Here is a 17,500-nt window from a genome sequence, read left to right as displayed (position 1 = left end):
TGTTGTGAAGTGCGCGCTCCGATGTAATTCACAGAGGAAGTTGTGTAGCCTGCCATTGTTGAAACTACCGAACTCCTCCTGCCTTACCTGTGATCCCGCCACGCCACACTGGACGCCCCTACATGTGTGACTCTAATTAACCTGCACGCCCACACCTGTCTGGAGTATGGGTGATGTGAGGGGAGCAGCAGGTGTGTGTCTGTGTCGGGGAGTGTTGGTGTGCGTGTCCTGTGTTGCAAGACTGTGCCGAGACTTCTATACTATAAACTGGCAACTGTGCAAGGCGGGCTGGGCTGGGGCGGTGGGCTGACTGGCTGGCTGACTGGTGGGTACTGGTGGCGAGTCGAGTCCAGCCTGTCTTGTCTACCCTTTACTCTTATATCACTCTATTAAACCTTTATTCCCAGTCTATAGCCAAATTGATACCATATTTCCTTACTGTAGGTCAAAGTAAGTGGTTCATGATGGAAAGTGCTTGTGAGAATTTGAATGCAGCCTGTGTAGTGCTGTCCTCTACTCTTATGTCACTCTGTTCGACTCTTTTCTTATTTCGTAACCTATTCTGACCTCCACAGTCTCTCATATTTCCTAAAAGTCAATCCTCTGCTGCCTCTGTTGCCGTTTCCCTTTTCATATTCAGTAAAAGTAACTCCAGGTGACGAAATAAGCTGGGAGTGAATTAAAACTAACATACCCAGTCAAACCTTCAATCTATTAACAACATTATTTTAATTCCATCCTCAGTTTTATATATTCTAAGCACACAGTTACCTATTAAGTGATAGAGAGGATGTCTAAGAGATATGCAAACGCTCTTTAGCATCTCAAATCGAAAGGAAAAGGAATTCACAGTAAATCTTCAACGAAACCTTCGAGAAAGAGGAAGAAAAAAAAAGTTTGAACTGGCTGGCTGGCTGAGAGACGAGGAGGAATGTGAGGGTGGGCGTTATGCAACAGTATTGTTTTCGAATCACAGAGAAAACGAGTAATCGAGGTCTCTCACGTACACGAAATGAAACTCTTGACTGAAGTGAGCAAGGAAAATGATTCTCTTAGCCTTAATCATCACACGAAGGCTGGAAATGTTGTGGAAAGGGATGATACTGAACGAAACATTTAGAAAGCAAATAGTTCTATCAGTAAATCTATCTTTCTGTGAGCTAGACGTCTTCTATGAAATATGATATGCTGCCTTAAGAGGACTGGATGCGAAATATTAAGATCGGTGCTTGAATAAGATCCTAATGAGCGAAAGTATGTGACAAGTAGCAATATGAAAGTAGATAAATGCTTCGATGAGTTTGATACCATGCGTCAAAAATATCACTTGTAGTGGGATTAACCCCTTCAGTACCATGACGTGTTTTCATAATCATTCTGCTTACTATTTGATGATTATATACAGCTTCAGAAACGCAGGTGAGGATTAAAATAGTGAAGACTCTGGCCATTAATCTTTTGAGCTCTACAGACCCTTCCTATGTCAATAAAATAGTCTAACCGTACACAAAACTCATGGCAAAAAATGCGTCCCAGTACTGAAGGGGTTAAAATCAGCTTTAGGGAGGAAAAAAAGTATAGTGGACGGAAATACAGAAGATTAAGTTTGACAATAGGTAAACATGGGAGGGGAGGGATGTCCGTTAAGCTGAAGGAACACGAATAGGAAAATTTTGTTATGTACGATAATCTCCAGAAGGGGGAAGGAATCAAGGTTGAGTACGATAACATAAAAGAAGATAGATAAACATGCATGACTAATAGGATACGTGTATATGTGTGTGTGAGTCCTTGTATACAAAGCAGGTTCATGGTATACAAAGCTATTACACGGTACACACGTGGCTTGCTTGAAATTTGGTATATTCGTGATGTTAGTTTATATTCATTGGACAGGAGGGACTTCCATAGATCGGAATTTCCTCAAGGTGTTAATTTGGTCTTACATCGGCCGAGGGAACACACACACACACACACACACACACACACACACACACACACACACACACACACACACACACACACACACAATGAATATAAATCGAAATGCAAGTTTACTTCCACGAATCTCACGTTCCCCCCTACAAAATTTCATATATTATTTATTCATTTATACACATTTATATTCATTTATCTATTTATTTATTGAGTTATTTATTCACTTATTTATTTATTTATCTTGTACAGGATATCAATTCGGCGAACATTCCTTCCTTTGATTAACTTTGATGACAAGAGAGTTCTAAATTTGAAGTCGTTTGCTCCACGTGCCTAAATCATCTTCAATTGCTCCACCTGCCTAAAATCATCTTCAATTTCATGAGATTGCATTAAAAGCAATATTACCAGTCCTGTTATTTTTTTTTTTTTTCTCGTAGTTTGAGTTCATCTTTATTATTGCTGCCTTTATTATTATTACTCTACTCGCTTACTTTTTTTTATTACTATAGTTATTTCTCTATTATTATTATTTTTTTACTTTCTCATCTCTATATTGGTTTATTGTGGTTTATTTGTGTTTTTGAGGCCTTGGTCTGGCTTGTTTCTCTTTCATTACGGGTGTTATTTGGATTTCCGCTGTTTGTCTTGCTTCCCTCAGGCATTGGTGGGTAATTGTGTGGTAATCACACACACACACACACACACACACACACACACACACACACACACACACACACGGAAAATTTAAGACTAAACTCCACCACCATCACTACTACTACTACTACTACTACTACTACTTCTACTACTACTACTACTACTACTACTACTACTACTACTACTACTACTACTACTACTACTACTACTACTACTACTACTATTACCACCACCACCACCACCACCACCACCACCACCACTACTACTACTACTACTACTACTACTACTACTACTTTTACCAAAGTGCCACCAAGACGAAAGAAAGAATGAACCTGCTTGTCATCACCTTGTTTCCCAATTCAATTAACTCTTTCACTACGACAATCTGAAACACTGAAACCAATGTACAAGATTTATAGAGTTACTGAGAAGAAATGATAAAAGGAACAGATTTTTTGTGAATTTAAAGATCCATATTTTCAAACACCTCTGCGTTTCACTTCCATTATTTGAAAAGGCTTTATTGAAATTTACACGAGTTTTTTAAGGTGTTTTTACGGTTCTAGAGGTAGATTGACAAGATTTCTGCACTATTAACTGGAGAAACACTCTTGAAAACCCCGCTAGTCATCACTGTGGCCTTGGAAAATAGTCGTGGTGAGAGAGAACAGCATTTCTGAATACGGCCACTGTGATATTTGGATGTGGCAGCAAAACAAGAGGAAACGTCCAGGGTTGTTAGTGATGAAGGGGAGAAAGTAGCGTAGTTGTTGATCAGTGTGAGAAATACCTTTACCTGACGAAGGCAACGAGAAGACCTTAGGATGTGAGTCAAAAGTTCCTCAGGCGTGACTCACCTTCCTTACACCTGGTACAGTTGCAACACTAGGCGGCGATACTCTCTCTCTCTCTCTCTCTCTCTCTCTCTCTCTCTCTCTCTTGGATGTTTTTATTGTCTTCCAACTGTTTATCCTTGTCACTGCAGCTGTCTTTTTTTTTCTGGCTTTCTCTCTCTCTCTCTCTCTCTCTCTCTCTCTCTCTCTCTCTCTCTCTCTCTCTCTCTCTCTCTCTCTCTCTCTCTCTCTCTCTCTCTCTCACTCAAAACACGTGCGGCATCACCTGTCCTTCCTTCCTTTCCTTTCCTCCTCTCCCTTCCCTCCCTCCTTCCCTCCTCCTCCTCCTCCTCCTCCTCCTCCTCCTCCTCCTCTTCCTGTTCGTCATTGTTTGCCTTCTTCCTCGGAACGTTTACTGCGTGTGCATCGTTCCACTTTCCTTTCACCTTCGTTCGTCTTTTGTAGGTCACGTGGGTTCAGATATACAGGTACACAGGTGGGAAGGGTGTGGGAGAATGCAGGTGTAGTGGTGGTGGTGGTGGTGGTGGTGTATGATTAATTAGTTAGTGTGAGTCTAACTGGTTTCTCGTGTGTTACTTTGGCGTGTTTTTGTTTTGTTTTTCTCTCTCTCTCTCTCTCTCTCTCTCTCTCTCTCTCTCTCTCTCTCTCTCTCTCTATTTATTTTTTATGATTTAGTTTTTTTCTCTCTCTCTTTCTTTATCTCTCTTTTTTTTATGTTTCTTTATTACTCTTTCTGTTTTGTCTTTCTTTCCTTTTCTGTCTTTTATCTGTTTTTGTTTATTTCTCTGTTTAATTGTTTGTTTGTTTGTTTGTTTGTTTACTTGTCTTTTTGTGTATGTCTGTATGTATTGTCCGTTTAACTGTTTTCTTTTTGTTTGTAAGTATGTTTTGCATGCAAGCCTGTTTTTGTAACCTGTTTGCGTCTCTCTCTCTCTCTCTCTCTCTCTCTCTCTCTCTCTCTCTCTCTCTCTCTCTCTCTCTCTCTCTCTCTCTCTCTCTCTATCTATCTATCTATCGTTGTATCTGTCTATGTATCTATCGTCTATCTCTCTCTCTCTCTCTCTCTCTCTCTCTCTCTCTCTCTCTCTCTCTCTCTCTCTCTCTCTCTCTCTCTCTCTCTCTCAACATATTTACATAAACTCCACCCACTCAAGGTTACGTAAATCTAAACAATAAAGGCTGAGATTCTTCCTTACTGTTCTTGTCATTTCAGTCAACACATTACATTGAACTTTGTGTCTGTGGTGCGAGGTGACGTGTGTACGGAAGGGGAAGGAGAATTAAGGTGTGAGATTTATGGTTTTGTCTGTGTTCTTGTTCTTCCTCGTCTCTGTCATGGTGGTAAGGACAAGAAAGCTGTTTAAGAAAGGTTAGATTAGGACAAGATAGGTGGTTAGGTTAGGTTAGATTAGGACAAGATAGGTGGTTAGGTTAGGTTAGATTAGGTTAGGACAAGATAGGTGGTTAGGTTAGGTTAGGTTAGGTTAGCTTAGGACAAGAAGGCTGTTTATGAAAGGTTTACCTGTTTATTACTTTGTCCTTTTGTTTGCTGATTGTTTTGTTTGAAAGTTTATATGTCTTATTTACCTTTTGTTTGTCTGTTTATTATCTTTTTTCTTGTTGATATTTGAGTTTATGATGAATTTATTAGACGTTAAGCTTCTCAGAAAGCTACATATTATCAAAATACTTTTTCTTTTTCTTTTTCTTTTCCCCCTTTTTTTCCTTTAGTTTTGCTTCAATAAATCTTTGTTTGATGTTTAGATTTCACATTTTCTTATTTTGGTTTTGATCGTGAGCGATTCAACAGCGAAAAAAATGGAGAACTCTAATATGTATAATGTGTATCAAAATATGTTTTAGAAAATTAATCGAAAGGTTCTGACTTAAGGAGAAATCTTTGCGGGAAATGAGAAGAAAATCTAGATATATGAGTTTTTGATAAGATATAAACAATGCTTTAGTGTTACGATAGCTACACTTTGATCCTAACTAGAATGGAGAACCTGATGCTCTATTAACTCCTTCAGTACTGAGACACACGATACCTGCACTTTGATCCTATCAAGCAGGGAAGAGAATCTGGTGCTCTATTAACTCCTTCAGTACTGAGACACATTTTTTACCATGAATTTTAGATGTGATTAGACGATTTTATGTATATTAGTAAGGGTCTTTGGGGGTCAGAAGATTAATGGCCAGAGTCTTCACTATTCTAATCCCCATATGTTTCTGAAGCTGTATAGAATGAACAAGTAGTAAGAGTAATATATGAAAACTCGTCATGGTACTGAAGGGGTTAATCCTTTTCCTCCCGAAGGCACCTTTTGTTAACCTCGAGACAACTGTAATAAACTGTTTGAAAGAACATAAAGATGAAGAACAAAAATAAAGTTAATTTAATCTTTGCCAATTTACAGAACGTTTATAAGACTAGCGCAAAACATAATGTCCTAAGAGATTGATTAGCAGTGAAAGGATTAAAGAGGATCTGATTTGATGTAAAGAGGTACTGATTCTACTTAAAGAAGTTCTGATTCACTCGACTTGATCTTAAAAGGGAAAAGTTTGCGTGCGGGACATTCAGAGGGAAACCAGAGGCTGTCAACCTTGACCTATCTTGTGGTGCAGGATTCCCGCTACGCCTTGCTTCTCTCTCTCTCTCTCTCTCTCTCTCTCTCTCTCTCTCTCTCTCTCTCTCTCTCTCTCTCTCTCTCTGTTGTTTATCTTTTGTTTTTTCATAATTTTCATTCACGTTCTTCCTAGATTTGCAGTTTCTCTCATTATTTTCATATATTGTATTTCGAATCATGTTCATCTTCATTCTCTCTCTCTCTCTCTCTCTCTCTCTCTCTCTCTCTCTCTCTCTCTCTCTCTCTCTCTCTCTCTCTCTTTCTCTGTGTCCTTACTTAGTATTCATCATATTTTTCTACTTAGTGTTCTGCAAGCGTGTTTTCCTGTCTCTCTTCAATGCAGCTGCCATTAACCCCCCACTTCCCCCCATCTCTCTTTCTCTCAGGGCGGGACTCTCTTCAACTCACTTCTTTCCTCCCCCACCCCATCCCCCCATATGAGGCCAATCCAGCACAAACCAGTTACGTATGTTAAATTTATACCGACCAACCGCCTTAGACCTGAGATGGTTGAGCTATGTACGTGCAAACCAGACCCTCGCTTGTTAGTAGTTAGAGTAGCCTGTAACCTTCCTCACTTCCATTCTGTTTAGTTCTTTCTCTCGCCGTCTTGTGCGATCTGTTGGGTTGGGAGGCTTGTTTAAAAGTCTTTCTGTCAGTTTTCTTCTTCATCTTGTTGTTGTTGTTGTTGTTGTTTTTTCTTCTTTTTTTTTTTCTTCTTCTTCTTCTTCTCTCGTCTCTTTCAATGCTAAACTCGTGGAATTTTCTCAACTAGTTTTGGGTTTTGTTATTGTGGTGTGTTTATTTTTCTGTTTCAAGTCGTTTTTGTGTTTTGGAAATCTTGAAAAATCTAAAATATCTAAAACAAAATATGAAATACTGGCCATTGTTTTAGTATTTTCATGGTTATTCTTTTGTTTCTCTCCTTGGTGTATTCCACAATTCTTTACCTGGTTCTGTGTTCTGTTAAAGTATTGTGTCCTCTTACTCAAATCCTCTTATCTGAAATCAACTAAAGGGGAAAAAATGACAATCTTAGTAACTTCCTATTCTTTCATCTCTCTCCTTGGTGTACTCTAGAATTCTTTACCTGGTTCTGTGTTCTGCTGGAGTAGTGTTTTTTCTTACTCGAATCCTCCTATCTGTTTGAAATCTTGGTAAAACTAAAAGGAGGAAAAAATTGGCATTCTTAGTAATTTTCTTTGTTATTATTCTTTCGTTTCTTACCAGGGTGAACTCCAGAATATTTTAATTGTTTTTTGTATTGTTTTTTTTCTTACTCAAATTCTCTTAACTATTTGAAATCTTGCAAAACTAAAGTAAAACTGGCATTCTTGGTAGTTTCCTAATCTTTCATCTCTACCACTGGCAAACTGGATTTTTTTTTTTTTTTTTTTTGCCCTAAATGATTAACAGAAACGCAGCTACAGATGAGAATGTGGCTTAAGAAAGAACGCTCATATTATCAATCCAGTTTGTTTAGTCTCCGGCAACACAAACTCCACGTGTATTCTTGAAGTTATGAGAGGTTCAGGTCACGTCACCCTTGCCTTACCAATGCGCAGTGTCTGACGTAAGCGAGCAGGAACGTCATTTCAACGCACCTGAACGATAAATGAACCAAGTGCTCTCCCGCTGTGTGTATCTCCTAATAAGCTGTTCAGGTAACTTCACCCGGTGTCTGGGTTAGTTTAGAGTATTAGAGGATAGTTTGCGCATTATGAGCTTCTGTTGGCTGGTTTAGGCTGGTTCAGGATGGGCTGGGTTAGGATGGATATATTAGTAAGCGGTATGTAAACAGGAAGTAGCGAAGGCAAGCTGGTGTGCGCTGGGTGAGTTAAGAGAATGTGTGTGTGTGTGTGTGTGTGTGTGTGTGTGTGTGTGTGTAAGGGTACGTTTTTTTTTTTTTTTTTTGTACGTGCGTTTGTCACCATGAGTTCAATTACCGAGTCATTACAGTACTGCGTCTCTCTCTCTCTCTCTCTCTCTCTCTCTCTCTCTCTCTCTCTCTCTCTCTCTCTCTCTCTCTCTCAAAATACCAATAAGTTTTGAACGAAAGTATTTGATGAATTACTACTACTGCTACTACTCCTTCTACAATTACTACTACTACTACTACTACTACTACTACTATTACTTACTACTACTACTACTACTACTACTACTACTACTACTACTACTACTACTACTGCTATAACTTTCCCCACCTATCATATAACCCATCCCTCTCCCTTACCTGTGCTTCCTACCTCCACCACCATCACCACCACCACCACCACTACCACCACCACTACTACCACCACTACTCTTATTACTACTACCGGCTACTGCGCAGGTACAGTAATGCGTGCTGGTTCATAAGCTGGTGTGGGAGGGGAAAGACCTACATTGGCTGAAGGTCACGTGACGTCACACACAGGATGCTACGTCACGTGATACCGCGTGTATAGGGTGGGAGAGAGAGAGAGAGAGAGAGAGAGAGAGAGAGAGAGTGTGTGTGTGTGTGTGTGTGTGTGCGTGAATGACATAGCGCTGGACTTTCAAATAGACCGCAAAAGAAGGAAAAATAATGAGAGAAAGCAAGAAGGTGTGACAGTAATAGTAGTAGTAGTAGTAGTAGTAGTAGTAGTAGCAGTAGTGATTGTAGTAGTAGTAGTAGTAGTAATAGTAGTAGCAACAGCAGCAGAAGTAAAAGTAGAACTAAACAGCGGTAAAAATAAAAATTGTAATAGTAAAAGAGAAGAAAACACCAAAGAAAGAAAGAAAGAAGAAAGAGAAAGGGGAAAAGAAAGTAATAATTATTGAATATCACCAAGACGTGACAAGAATTTTTGACAACTGTTCCGATTATCGCTTGGCTGACGATCTGGGAGAGAGAGAGAGAGAGAGAGAGAGAGAGAGAGAGAGAGAGAGAGAGAGAGAGAGAGAGAGAGGATGATTGACTAAAGACAGCTTAGAAGGGAGACAGGAAAGAACGATCCAAAAATAATAATAATCACACACACACACACACACACACACACACACACACACACACACACACACACACAGAGAGAGAGAGAGAGAGAGAGAGAGAGAGAGAGAGAGAGAGAGAGAGAGAGAGAGAGAGGAGCAGGTAGGTAGGTAGGCAGGAAGCAACGTACAGCTAGACACAATAAGACAGGTAACAGGAAAAGCAAGTAAGGTAAGCAAGTTAAAGACGAAGATGGAAGCATTAAACAGAGAGAGAGAGAGAGAGAGAGAGAGAGAGAGAGAGAGAGAGTAAGAAAAAAAGCACTCACTGTTGAAGAATACCGTGATAGGAGACGTGACAGAGAAGGAAACTACAGAATTTTTAACTGAACTTGCTTAGAAATTGCGTTACTTTGCTTTTTACTGATGAGGAAATGTAAGTGGTGGTAATGGTGTTGAGGGTTGAGGCGCTGCTGTGACCTCTAACGGGAGATAATGAAGGAGAGATGCAAGTGTTGTGTTGTGCCAGAGTTATTATTATTTCTTTTATTTATACCATGTGGGCTTTTCACAGGAATTTATGTGCTAAAGGGGATACTTTTTTTGAGGTACCTCCTATCTCAAAGCCCACCTGCTAGACAACCGTTGCCCCGAGTGAGGAAGCCCAACCTACACTCGGACCGTGGACAGGATTCGAACCAGTGCGCTTGGAGACTCCTCGGACCCCAAAGCACGCAGGTTTCCACTGTACCACTGTTGCACTTATTCCACTCCACTGTTATCTCAGACTAACGTACCTGTAATATATATACACATGAGGCATCAATATCCCAGCCTTGTCGGAACGAAGTCTTGTATTATGGAGACATCTCAGGCCTTACTTATTCATATATACACTACAGAACAATTTTACGTGGTTTCTATTGTTTTTTTTTTTTTCTTCTTTATACTGGGAGAGTTATAAGGGTGGTGGTTATAATAGTGTCTGGGTCAGGGGGAGGGTGAGTGAGAGGAAAATGTTTTGATGCATGTGGTTGTGTTTGAAATTTAAGGGTTTTTGAACAGGATAGCGAATGCATTGTACATGAAGTGGTTATATTAAGTGTATTGTCATTATTATTATTATTATTATTATTATTATTATTATTATTATCACCACTACCATCACCACCAATTTGACGTATTATCGGAAACATTTTTGGATTATGAAGCGTAAAATTATATGTTTACACCACTAATTAGCATAATGGCTCACACACACACACACACACACACTCAGTGGTTAGAGCGCTGGCTTCACAAGCCAGAGGACCGGGGTTCGATTCCCCGGCCTGGTGGAGATATTTGGGTGTGTCTCCTTTCACGTGTAGCCCCTGTTCACCTAGCAGTGAGTAGGTACGGTATGTAAATCGAGGAGTTGTGACCTTGTTGTACCGGTGTGTGGTGTGTGCCTGGTCTCAGGCCTATCCGAAGATCGGAAATAATGAGCTCTGAGCTCGTTCCGTAGGGTAACGTCTGGCTGTCTCGTCAGAGACCGCAGCAGATCAAACAGTGAAACACACACGGGCGTACAGCAATCACTAAAAAACATGTACGAGGGCGGAGCTTGCTATGGGAACAGTGAAGCGTAAGAATTTTAATACTGCTCCCGGTGTTCCCCGTCTCTCTTTCTTCCTATAGAGAGGTGTGTTATGCAAGGCAAGGCGAGGCGGTGGTGGTGGTGGTGGTGGTGGTGATGATGGTTGTTGTGTGTTGTGGTGTTGTGTTGTGTTGTGTTGTGTTGTGCTATGTTGTGTTGTTGTGTTGTGTTGCGTTGTGTTGTGTGTGGCTTTGAAATCAATCTTCAATGTGGTTTGTTATAGTGAAGATTCAGTCAATGGTCTTTTTCTTTCTTTCCTTCGTGTTTTGTGGTTTTGCTTCTTCTTCTTCTTCTTCTTCTTCTTCTTCTTCTTCTTCTTCTTCTTCTTCTTCTTCTTCTTCTTCTCTACTTGTTGTTGTTGTTGTTGTTGTTCTTCTTCTATTATTATTATTGTTTTCCTTTCCTGTATTACTTCTTCACTTCATTCCTTTCTTTTCTTCTGCTGCTGCTGTTGTTTTTGTTGTTGTTTTTTTTGTTTTGTTGTTTCATTGTAATCGTTGTTGTGGTCCTTTTCCATCTCCTCCTCCTCCTCCTCCTCCTCCTCCTCCTCCTCCTCCTCCTCCTCCTCCTCTACCACCTCCTGCTCCTTCTCGTCTATACAATCTTACCTCTCCCATATTTCACCATTTTGAACTTCAAAGACAATCTCGTAAGGGGCAAGAGGTCTGGTGCTGCTTGTCCATCCTTTGTGTTCCGTTGTGTTCCTCCTCTGCACGTGTCGGAGTGATGGCCGGCCGAGTGAGGGAGTGTGGTCGTAGGAAAGCAGTGTGTGTGTGTGTGTGTGTGTGTGTGTGTGTGTGTGTGTGTGTGTGTGTGTGTGTGTGTGTGTGTGTGCATTTGGCACCTAGGACCGCCCACAGGCTAAAAAAAGTGGCTTACGTGGACACACACACACACACACACACACACACACACACACACACACCTGTCACTATCCACTTGCTACATACGTACATATTCGGACGTACATGCCTCCACATCCACGCACACTGAAACACCTGTCGTCCACACACACACACACACACACACACACACACACACACACACACACACACACACACACACACACGTGAAATCGACCTGAGGGAGAATTGCAGACTGTGAACTTCCGGTGGTTTACTTCGGTTTATTGCTGACTCTCTCTCTCTCTCTCTCTCTCTCTCTCTCTCTCTCTCTCTCTCTCTCTCTCTCTCTCTCTCTCTCTCTCTCTCTCTCTCTCTCTCTCTCTCTCTCTCTCTCTCTCTCTCTCTCTGGCTTCACATCGCCGGCAGGAAATTTTGGTGGGGAGAGTCCTTGTTCATTTTTATCTTCCTTGTATCCCTCATCTCTCTCTCTCTCTCTCTCTCTCTCTCTCTCTCTCTCTCTCTCTCTCTCTCTCTCTCTTAGGGGTCATCTCTCCCTCCCTCTCTCTCCTTCCGTTATTTCCTCTCGTCTTTCCCTCTCCTCACTATCTCCCTCTCTCCCTTTTCCTCCTTTTCTTGTACCGGTTTCCTCTCCTCATTTCCTGTCTTCTCTCTCTCCTCTCTCTCTCTCTCTCTCTCTCTCTCTCTCTCTCTCTCTCTCTCTCTCTCTCTCTCTCTCTCTCTCTCTCTCTCTCTCTCATCCTTTGTTCATCTCTCATCCTTCTTCTCCTATTCTCTATCTTCTAATGCTGTAATTCTTTTGTTTCTCTCTCATCCCTCTCTTTCTCCTTATTTTTCATTCTCCCCTTCATTATCTTTTCCTTTTTTCATTTCCTTTTCATCGGCGCCTTATGACATCTATCCATTAATTAATCCGTCTTGTTTTTTAGTTTTTTTTTTTTTTTTCTTTATGTATGCCTTTATTCTAGCGTTTTTTTTTCTCTCTCTCTCTCTCTCTCTCTCTCTCTCTCTCTCTCTCTCTCTCTCCCAAAAGTTGCATCACAAACCAGTATCCATTTTTTTTCTTAATTCCTCCGTTCTCTGCGACTTAAATATAGAAAGAAGAAGAAGAGGAGGAGGAAGAGGTGAAAAAAATAGGAAAAGGAGGAGGATGTGAAGAAGTAGGAAGAAAAGATGAGAGAGGATAAGAAGTAGGAAGATAATAGAGAAAATGAATAAATAAGTAAATGAGGAGAAGAGAAGAAAAAAGAGGATGTAAAAAATAGGAAAAATGTTGAGATTACTAATGCTGATTACTCATTCTTACCTGTCAGCTACCTGTCCTCTTAATTAGCCAGGTGGGACACGTACTGGCCAGGTGTTCCCGTCAGTGTGACATTCTCGATCCTTGGTATGTACTCTACTCATCATCATCATCATCATCATCATCATCATCATCATCATCATCATCATCATCATTATCATCATTATCTTCATCGCCATTATCATCATTTACGCATTTGTCTAATTATATTTTTCTTTTTTTTATATAATTTAGTTAATTTTTTATGTTTAAGTTGTATTTAGTTAGTGAAATATCCAGTTAACTGTCCTCTTCAAAAGCCACGGCTATTACTACAACCACGTCCTCAGAACCGCTACAGTTACCGCCACAACAGTCCTCAGAGCCCCAACGATTACTATTTTTACCCTCGAAAACCACTACAGCTGCTATATTCCACAATCACGTCCTCAGAACCACAATAGTTACCATCACACCCTCACAACCACAATAGTTACCATCATCACGTCCTTAGAAGCAGTACAGTTGTCTCTAACATACTCTCAGAACCACAACAGTTGCTTTTCCTCAGAATCACCAAAGGAACAAGAACCAAGCCATTACAATCACAATAATCAATTACCACACCTAATGACTACAACAACTACCATCATTGGTACCTTAGAACCATTAGAGTCATCAATACTACTTTATATAGAGGTCCTTATACTCACCTTGTATGACTGTAAGAGTGACCAGGAAAGAGATGCAATAGGATATAGACTATAGAGGAAAAGGAACCTAGCCTACCCAACCCAAGCTAACCTAACTTAACCTAACCTAGCCTAACCCAAGCTAACCCAACCCAACCCAACCCAAGCTAACCTAACTTAACCTAACCTAACCTAACCCAACCCAACCTAACCTAACCTAACCTAACCAAAGACTATTAACTGACTAACCACGACAGTTACCACCTTTACTATCTTAGAACCATTAGAGTTATCAATACTACTTTATATAGTGACTTGGAGCTCCTTGTATTACCTTGTATAACTGTATGAGTGACCAAGAACGAGGTGCACTAGGTAAAGAAGGAACCTAACCCAACCCAACCCAAACTAACCCAACCCAACCCAACCTAACCTAACTAACCTAACCTAACCTAACCTAATCTAACCCAACCTGACCTAACCTAACGTAACCCAAGCGAATACAACCAATGATTATTACCTGACTGAGAGATAGAGAGCACCAGATTTCACACGGAAGTAGAAAGAGGACAAGGAGGAGAAGGAAAAGAACCTAACTTTATCTAACCCAACCTAACCTAACCTAACCTAGCCAATACTTAATTACCTGAGTGAGCGATGGAAAGCACTAGATTTCACACGGAAGTAGAAAGAGGATGAGAAAGAGGACGAGGAGGAGGAGGAGGAGGAGGAAGAGAAGGAGGAAGAGGAACCTGATAGGGTAGGAATAACCAGCCGGTCACACACACACGAGAAAAGACTGTATATAAAAAAGTGTAGGTGGGTTATCACTGACACTGCGGTTTGGTGGTCTGAAAGAAGGCGAAGAAGGAAGAGAAAAACTACGAAAAAAAAGGTTGGATGAAAAATGGAATAAGAGTAAAGAGGAGTAAGCGAACACCAAACCAAATGATAAAAAGTAACAACTGAGAGAAAAGGATGAAAAAAAATGAAGACTGAATATAACAAGGACGAAGAAAGGAAAAGACTGAGAATAAACTAGTAGATGAAATAAGAGGAGAAGAAGAGGAACAACAATAATAATGAAGAAAAATAGAAAACAAATGAAGAACAACATGTAGAATAAGAGAAGAAATAGGAATAATAAGAACATCAATAACAAACATAATAAGAAAATAAAATATACAAGAATGAAAACCAACAACAACAGAGAGAGAGAGAGAGAGAGAGAGAGAGAGAGAGAGAGAGAGAGAGAGAGAGAGAGAGAGAGAACGAAACTTAGAACAAAAACGATAGTAACGCTAAAATGAAGACTGACCACCGCAAAAGAAACAACAACAACAACAACAACAACAACAACAACAGGAAACAAAGAGACATAAACAAAGAACGGGACTGGGAATAAGAAAGAAGAAAATAGGCAACGAAGGAAGGAAAGAAAGGATAATGATAATAATACAAACTGACCAAACCTGCGCAGGAGTGTTTGAACCCAAGTCTTCCACGAGACCCGCTATGATTGACCACGAGGAAGAAGAAGAAGAAGAAGAAGAAGAAGAAGAAGAAGAAGAAGAGGAGGAGGAAGAGGAGGAGGAGCAGTAGTGAAATGGAAGACTTAAGAATTTTTTAAAGGCAGGAAATGTAGAAAAATGTGAGAAAAGAATGAAGGAAGAAAAGAAGAGAAGGAGAAAGAAGAATGAACGAGAAGGTAGGAGGAAGGGAGAGAAAAAGGAGGAAGAGGAGGAGGAGGAGGAGGAGGAGAGAAATGGAAGACTTAAGAATACTATTTTTAAGGAAGGAAATATAGAAAAATATGAGAAAAGAATGACAGAAGAAAAGAAGAGAAGGAGAAAGAAGAATCAACTGGAATACTGAAAAGAATGAAGAGAGAAAGAAAAGAAGTGAAAAACATGATTCATAAAGATGTTTGGAGTTATAAATGCATAGAAGGGAAGAAGAAGAGGAGTAGAAAATAAAAGCATGGAGAAAAAGGGGAATAGAGAAATAAAGATAAAAAAGAGAGATATTAAAAAAAGTAAAAAAGGAAGAAGTAAGAAGGTGGGAAAGATGTAAGAAAGAAAAGTACAAGATAAAAAGGAAGTAAGAGAGAGAGAGAGAGAGAGAGAGAGAGAGAGAGAGAGAGAGAGGAAAGGAAAGAAAATATGATGAATGGAATGGAAAACAAAACAAAACAAAGAGAAAAATGATAAAGAAGAGTAAAAAAAGCAATACTAATAACATGAAGCACCAGAGGAAAGAGAAAATAAAGAGAGGAGACGAAACACACGAGAACAAAGAACACGGAAGTAGAAAAGAAAGGAGGAAAAGATAAAAGATTAGATAAAGAGGAGGTGAAAAAAAAAGTGCGTGCAGAAAAATAGAAGATGGTCATGAAATGCAATGTCATGGAGTCTTCATGCACCGCCTCCTCCTCCTCCTCCTCCTCCTCCTCCTCCTCCTCCTCCTCCTCCTCCTCCTCCTCTTCTTCTTCTTCCTCCTCTTCCTCCTCCTCCTCCTCCTCCTCTTTGCTGAGCATCGTGCAATTCCCCCGTTTTGTCCCCCTCTCCGCCTCTCTCTCTCTCCCCCTTCCCTCCTTCTTTCTCTCTCCCTCCAGTCCTTCCTTCCTTCTTTCTTTCCTTCCTCCCTTCATTCATTCGTTCATTCATTCATTCTTTCTTTCTTTCCTTGTTTTTGCACCAGTCAGTCCATCAATTAGTCGTTTTCCCCGTTTTCTTCCTCAAAGTGTAGTTCATTATCGTGTTACCTTTCGTGTTGTTGTTGCTTGTTGTTGTTGTGATGGTGGTGGTGGTGGTGGTGATGTGGTGGTGGTGGTGGTGGTGGTGGTGATGTTAGTGGTAGTATTAGTATTAGTAGTAGAAGTAGTTTTTAGTAGTAGTAGTAGTAGTAGTAGTAGTAGTAGTAGTAGTAGTAGTAGTAGTAGTAGTAGTAGAAGAAGAAGTAGTAGTAGTAGTAGTAGTAGTAGTAGTAGTAGTAGTAGTAAGAAAAGTACTAGTTACTGCATGGATGTCATCACCACCACTTTCAACAACAACAAAAGCAACACCCTCACCACCACCACCACCACCACCACCACCATCAAAACAACAACAACCAAAAACAACAACAAACCTTTGCCTCACCACCGCAACAAAGCCCACACACACACACACACACACACACACACACACTGCCTTCACTCATCATTGCACATCAGTGGCCGCCTCGAGTTTCTATCGTGGGCAGCAAGGAAGTGGCGCTGTCTAAATGCCAAGAGGCTGCCTGTGGGTGGGGGCCTCTCTGCGTACGGCGTAGGAAGGGAGAACGCAAGGCCACGGTAGCAACAACAGCAGCAGCAGGAGGAGGAGGAGGAGGAGGAGGAGGAGGAGGAGGAGGAGGTGGAGAGGAAGGGGAAGGAGGAGGGGGGAGTAGTAGTAGTAGTAGTAGTAATAGTATAAAAAAAATTCAAGTCTGCGTACGAAAGTGATGTATTGGTACCCTTAACAGGTTCTTGGTGTGTGTGTGTGTGTGTGTGTGTGTGTGTGGCTATCATCATAAGAGGAGAAGGAGGAGGAGGAGGAGGAGGAGGAGGAACAGGAAGACAATTGGTAGTGTTGTTAGCCTCAAAGTTGCCATGTGCAGTGAGGAGAACACACACACACACACACACACACACTTCTTATCCTCCTTCACCTCTCCTGCTGCCTGGTCTCGAGATACGCACACTCGTCACTCCGCCAGGTGAGTTTCGTGGTGGTGGTGGTAGTGGTGGTGATGGTGGTGGTCGCCCCTCACGTGGCCTCACATCATTGCCATGCTGTCTCCTGCTTTGATCCACTGCCCGTTAAGCTCTAGTGGTCTTGGTGTCTTTGCAATGCTGTCCAGGTGATGAGAAGGTGGTGGTGGTGGTGGTGGAGTGTTGTTTTGTTTGTTTGTGTAGTAGTAGTAGTAGTAATAGTAACAATAGTTGTTGTAGTAGTAGTAGTAGTAGTA

General features: G+C 40.9%; 2 protein-coding genes across 9 annotated transcripts in view; one reads left to right on the top strand and one right to left on the bottom strand.

The window, feature by feature from the left end:
* LOC123508914 overlaps positions 1–56 on the bottom strand; it is a 10,531-nt gene extending 10,475 nt beyond the window's left edge. Inside the window, exon 1 of one of the 2 annotated variants that reach the window (XR_006676033.1) lies at positions 1–11. This exon is cut by the window's left edge and continues 219 nt beyond it. Coding sequence is in view for 1 of the 2 variants with exons in the window: in XM_045262939.1 (XP_045118874.1) it covers positions 1–56 (56 nt within the window). In the remaining variant the exon portion in view is untranslated. The other variant, XM_045262939.1, reaches the window with a different exon arrangement.
* Positions 1–17,500, top strand: part of LOC123508910 — a 57,887-nt gene that overhangs the window by 228 nt on the left and 40,159 nt on the right. Inside the window, exon 1 of one of the 7 annotated variants that reach the window (XM_045262925.1) lies at positions 58–191. The exons of 5 other annotated variants lie outside the window; for them this stretch is intronic. The gene's annotated coding sequence lies outside the window, so the exon portion shown is untranslated. Of the gene's footprint in view, positions 1–57; positions 192–306; positions 326–17,500 lie in introns of those variants that run through there. One more of the 7 variants, XM_045262931.1, reaches the window with a different exon arrangement.

This window comes from Portunus trituberculatus, chromosome 25 (genome assembly GCF_017591435.1).
Source record: "Portunus trituberculatus isolate SZX2019 chromosome 25, ASM1759143v1, whole genome shotgun sequence".
NCBI classification, from domain to species: Eukaryota; Metazoa; Arthropoda; class Malacostraca; order Decapoda; family Portunidae; genus Portunus; species Portunus trituberculatus.
The sequence above is the reverse complement of the archived record's forward strand: the minus strand, read 5'-3'. Positions and strand labels throughout refer to the sequence as shown.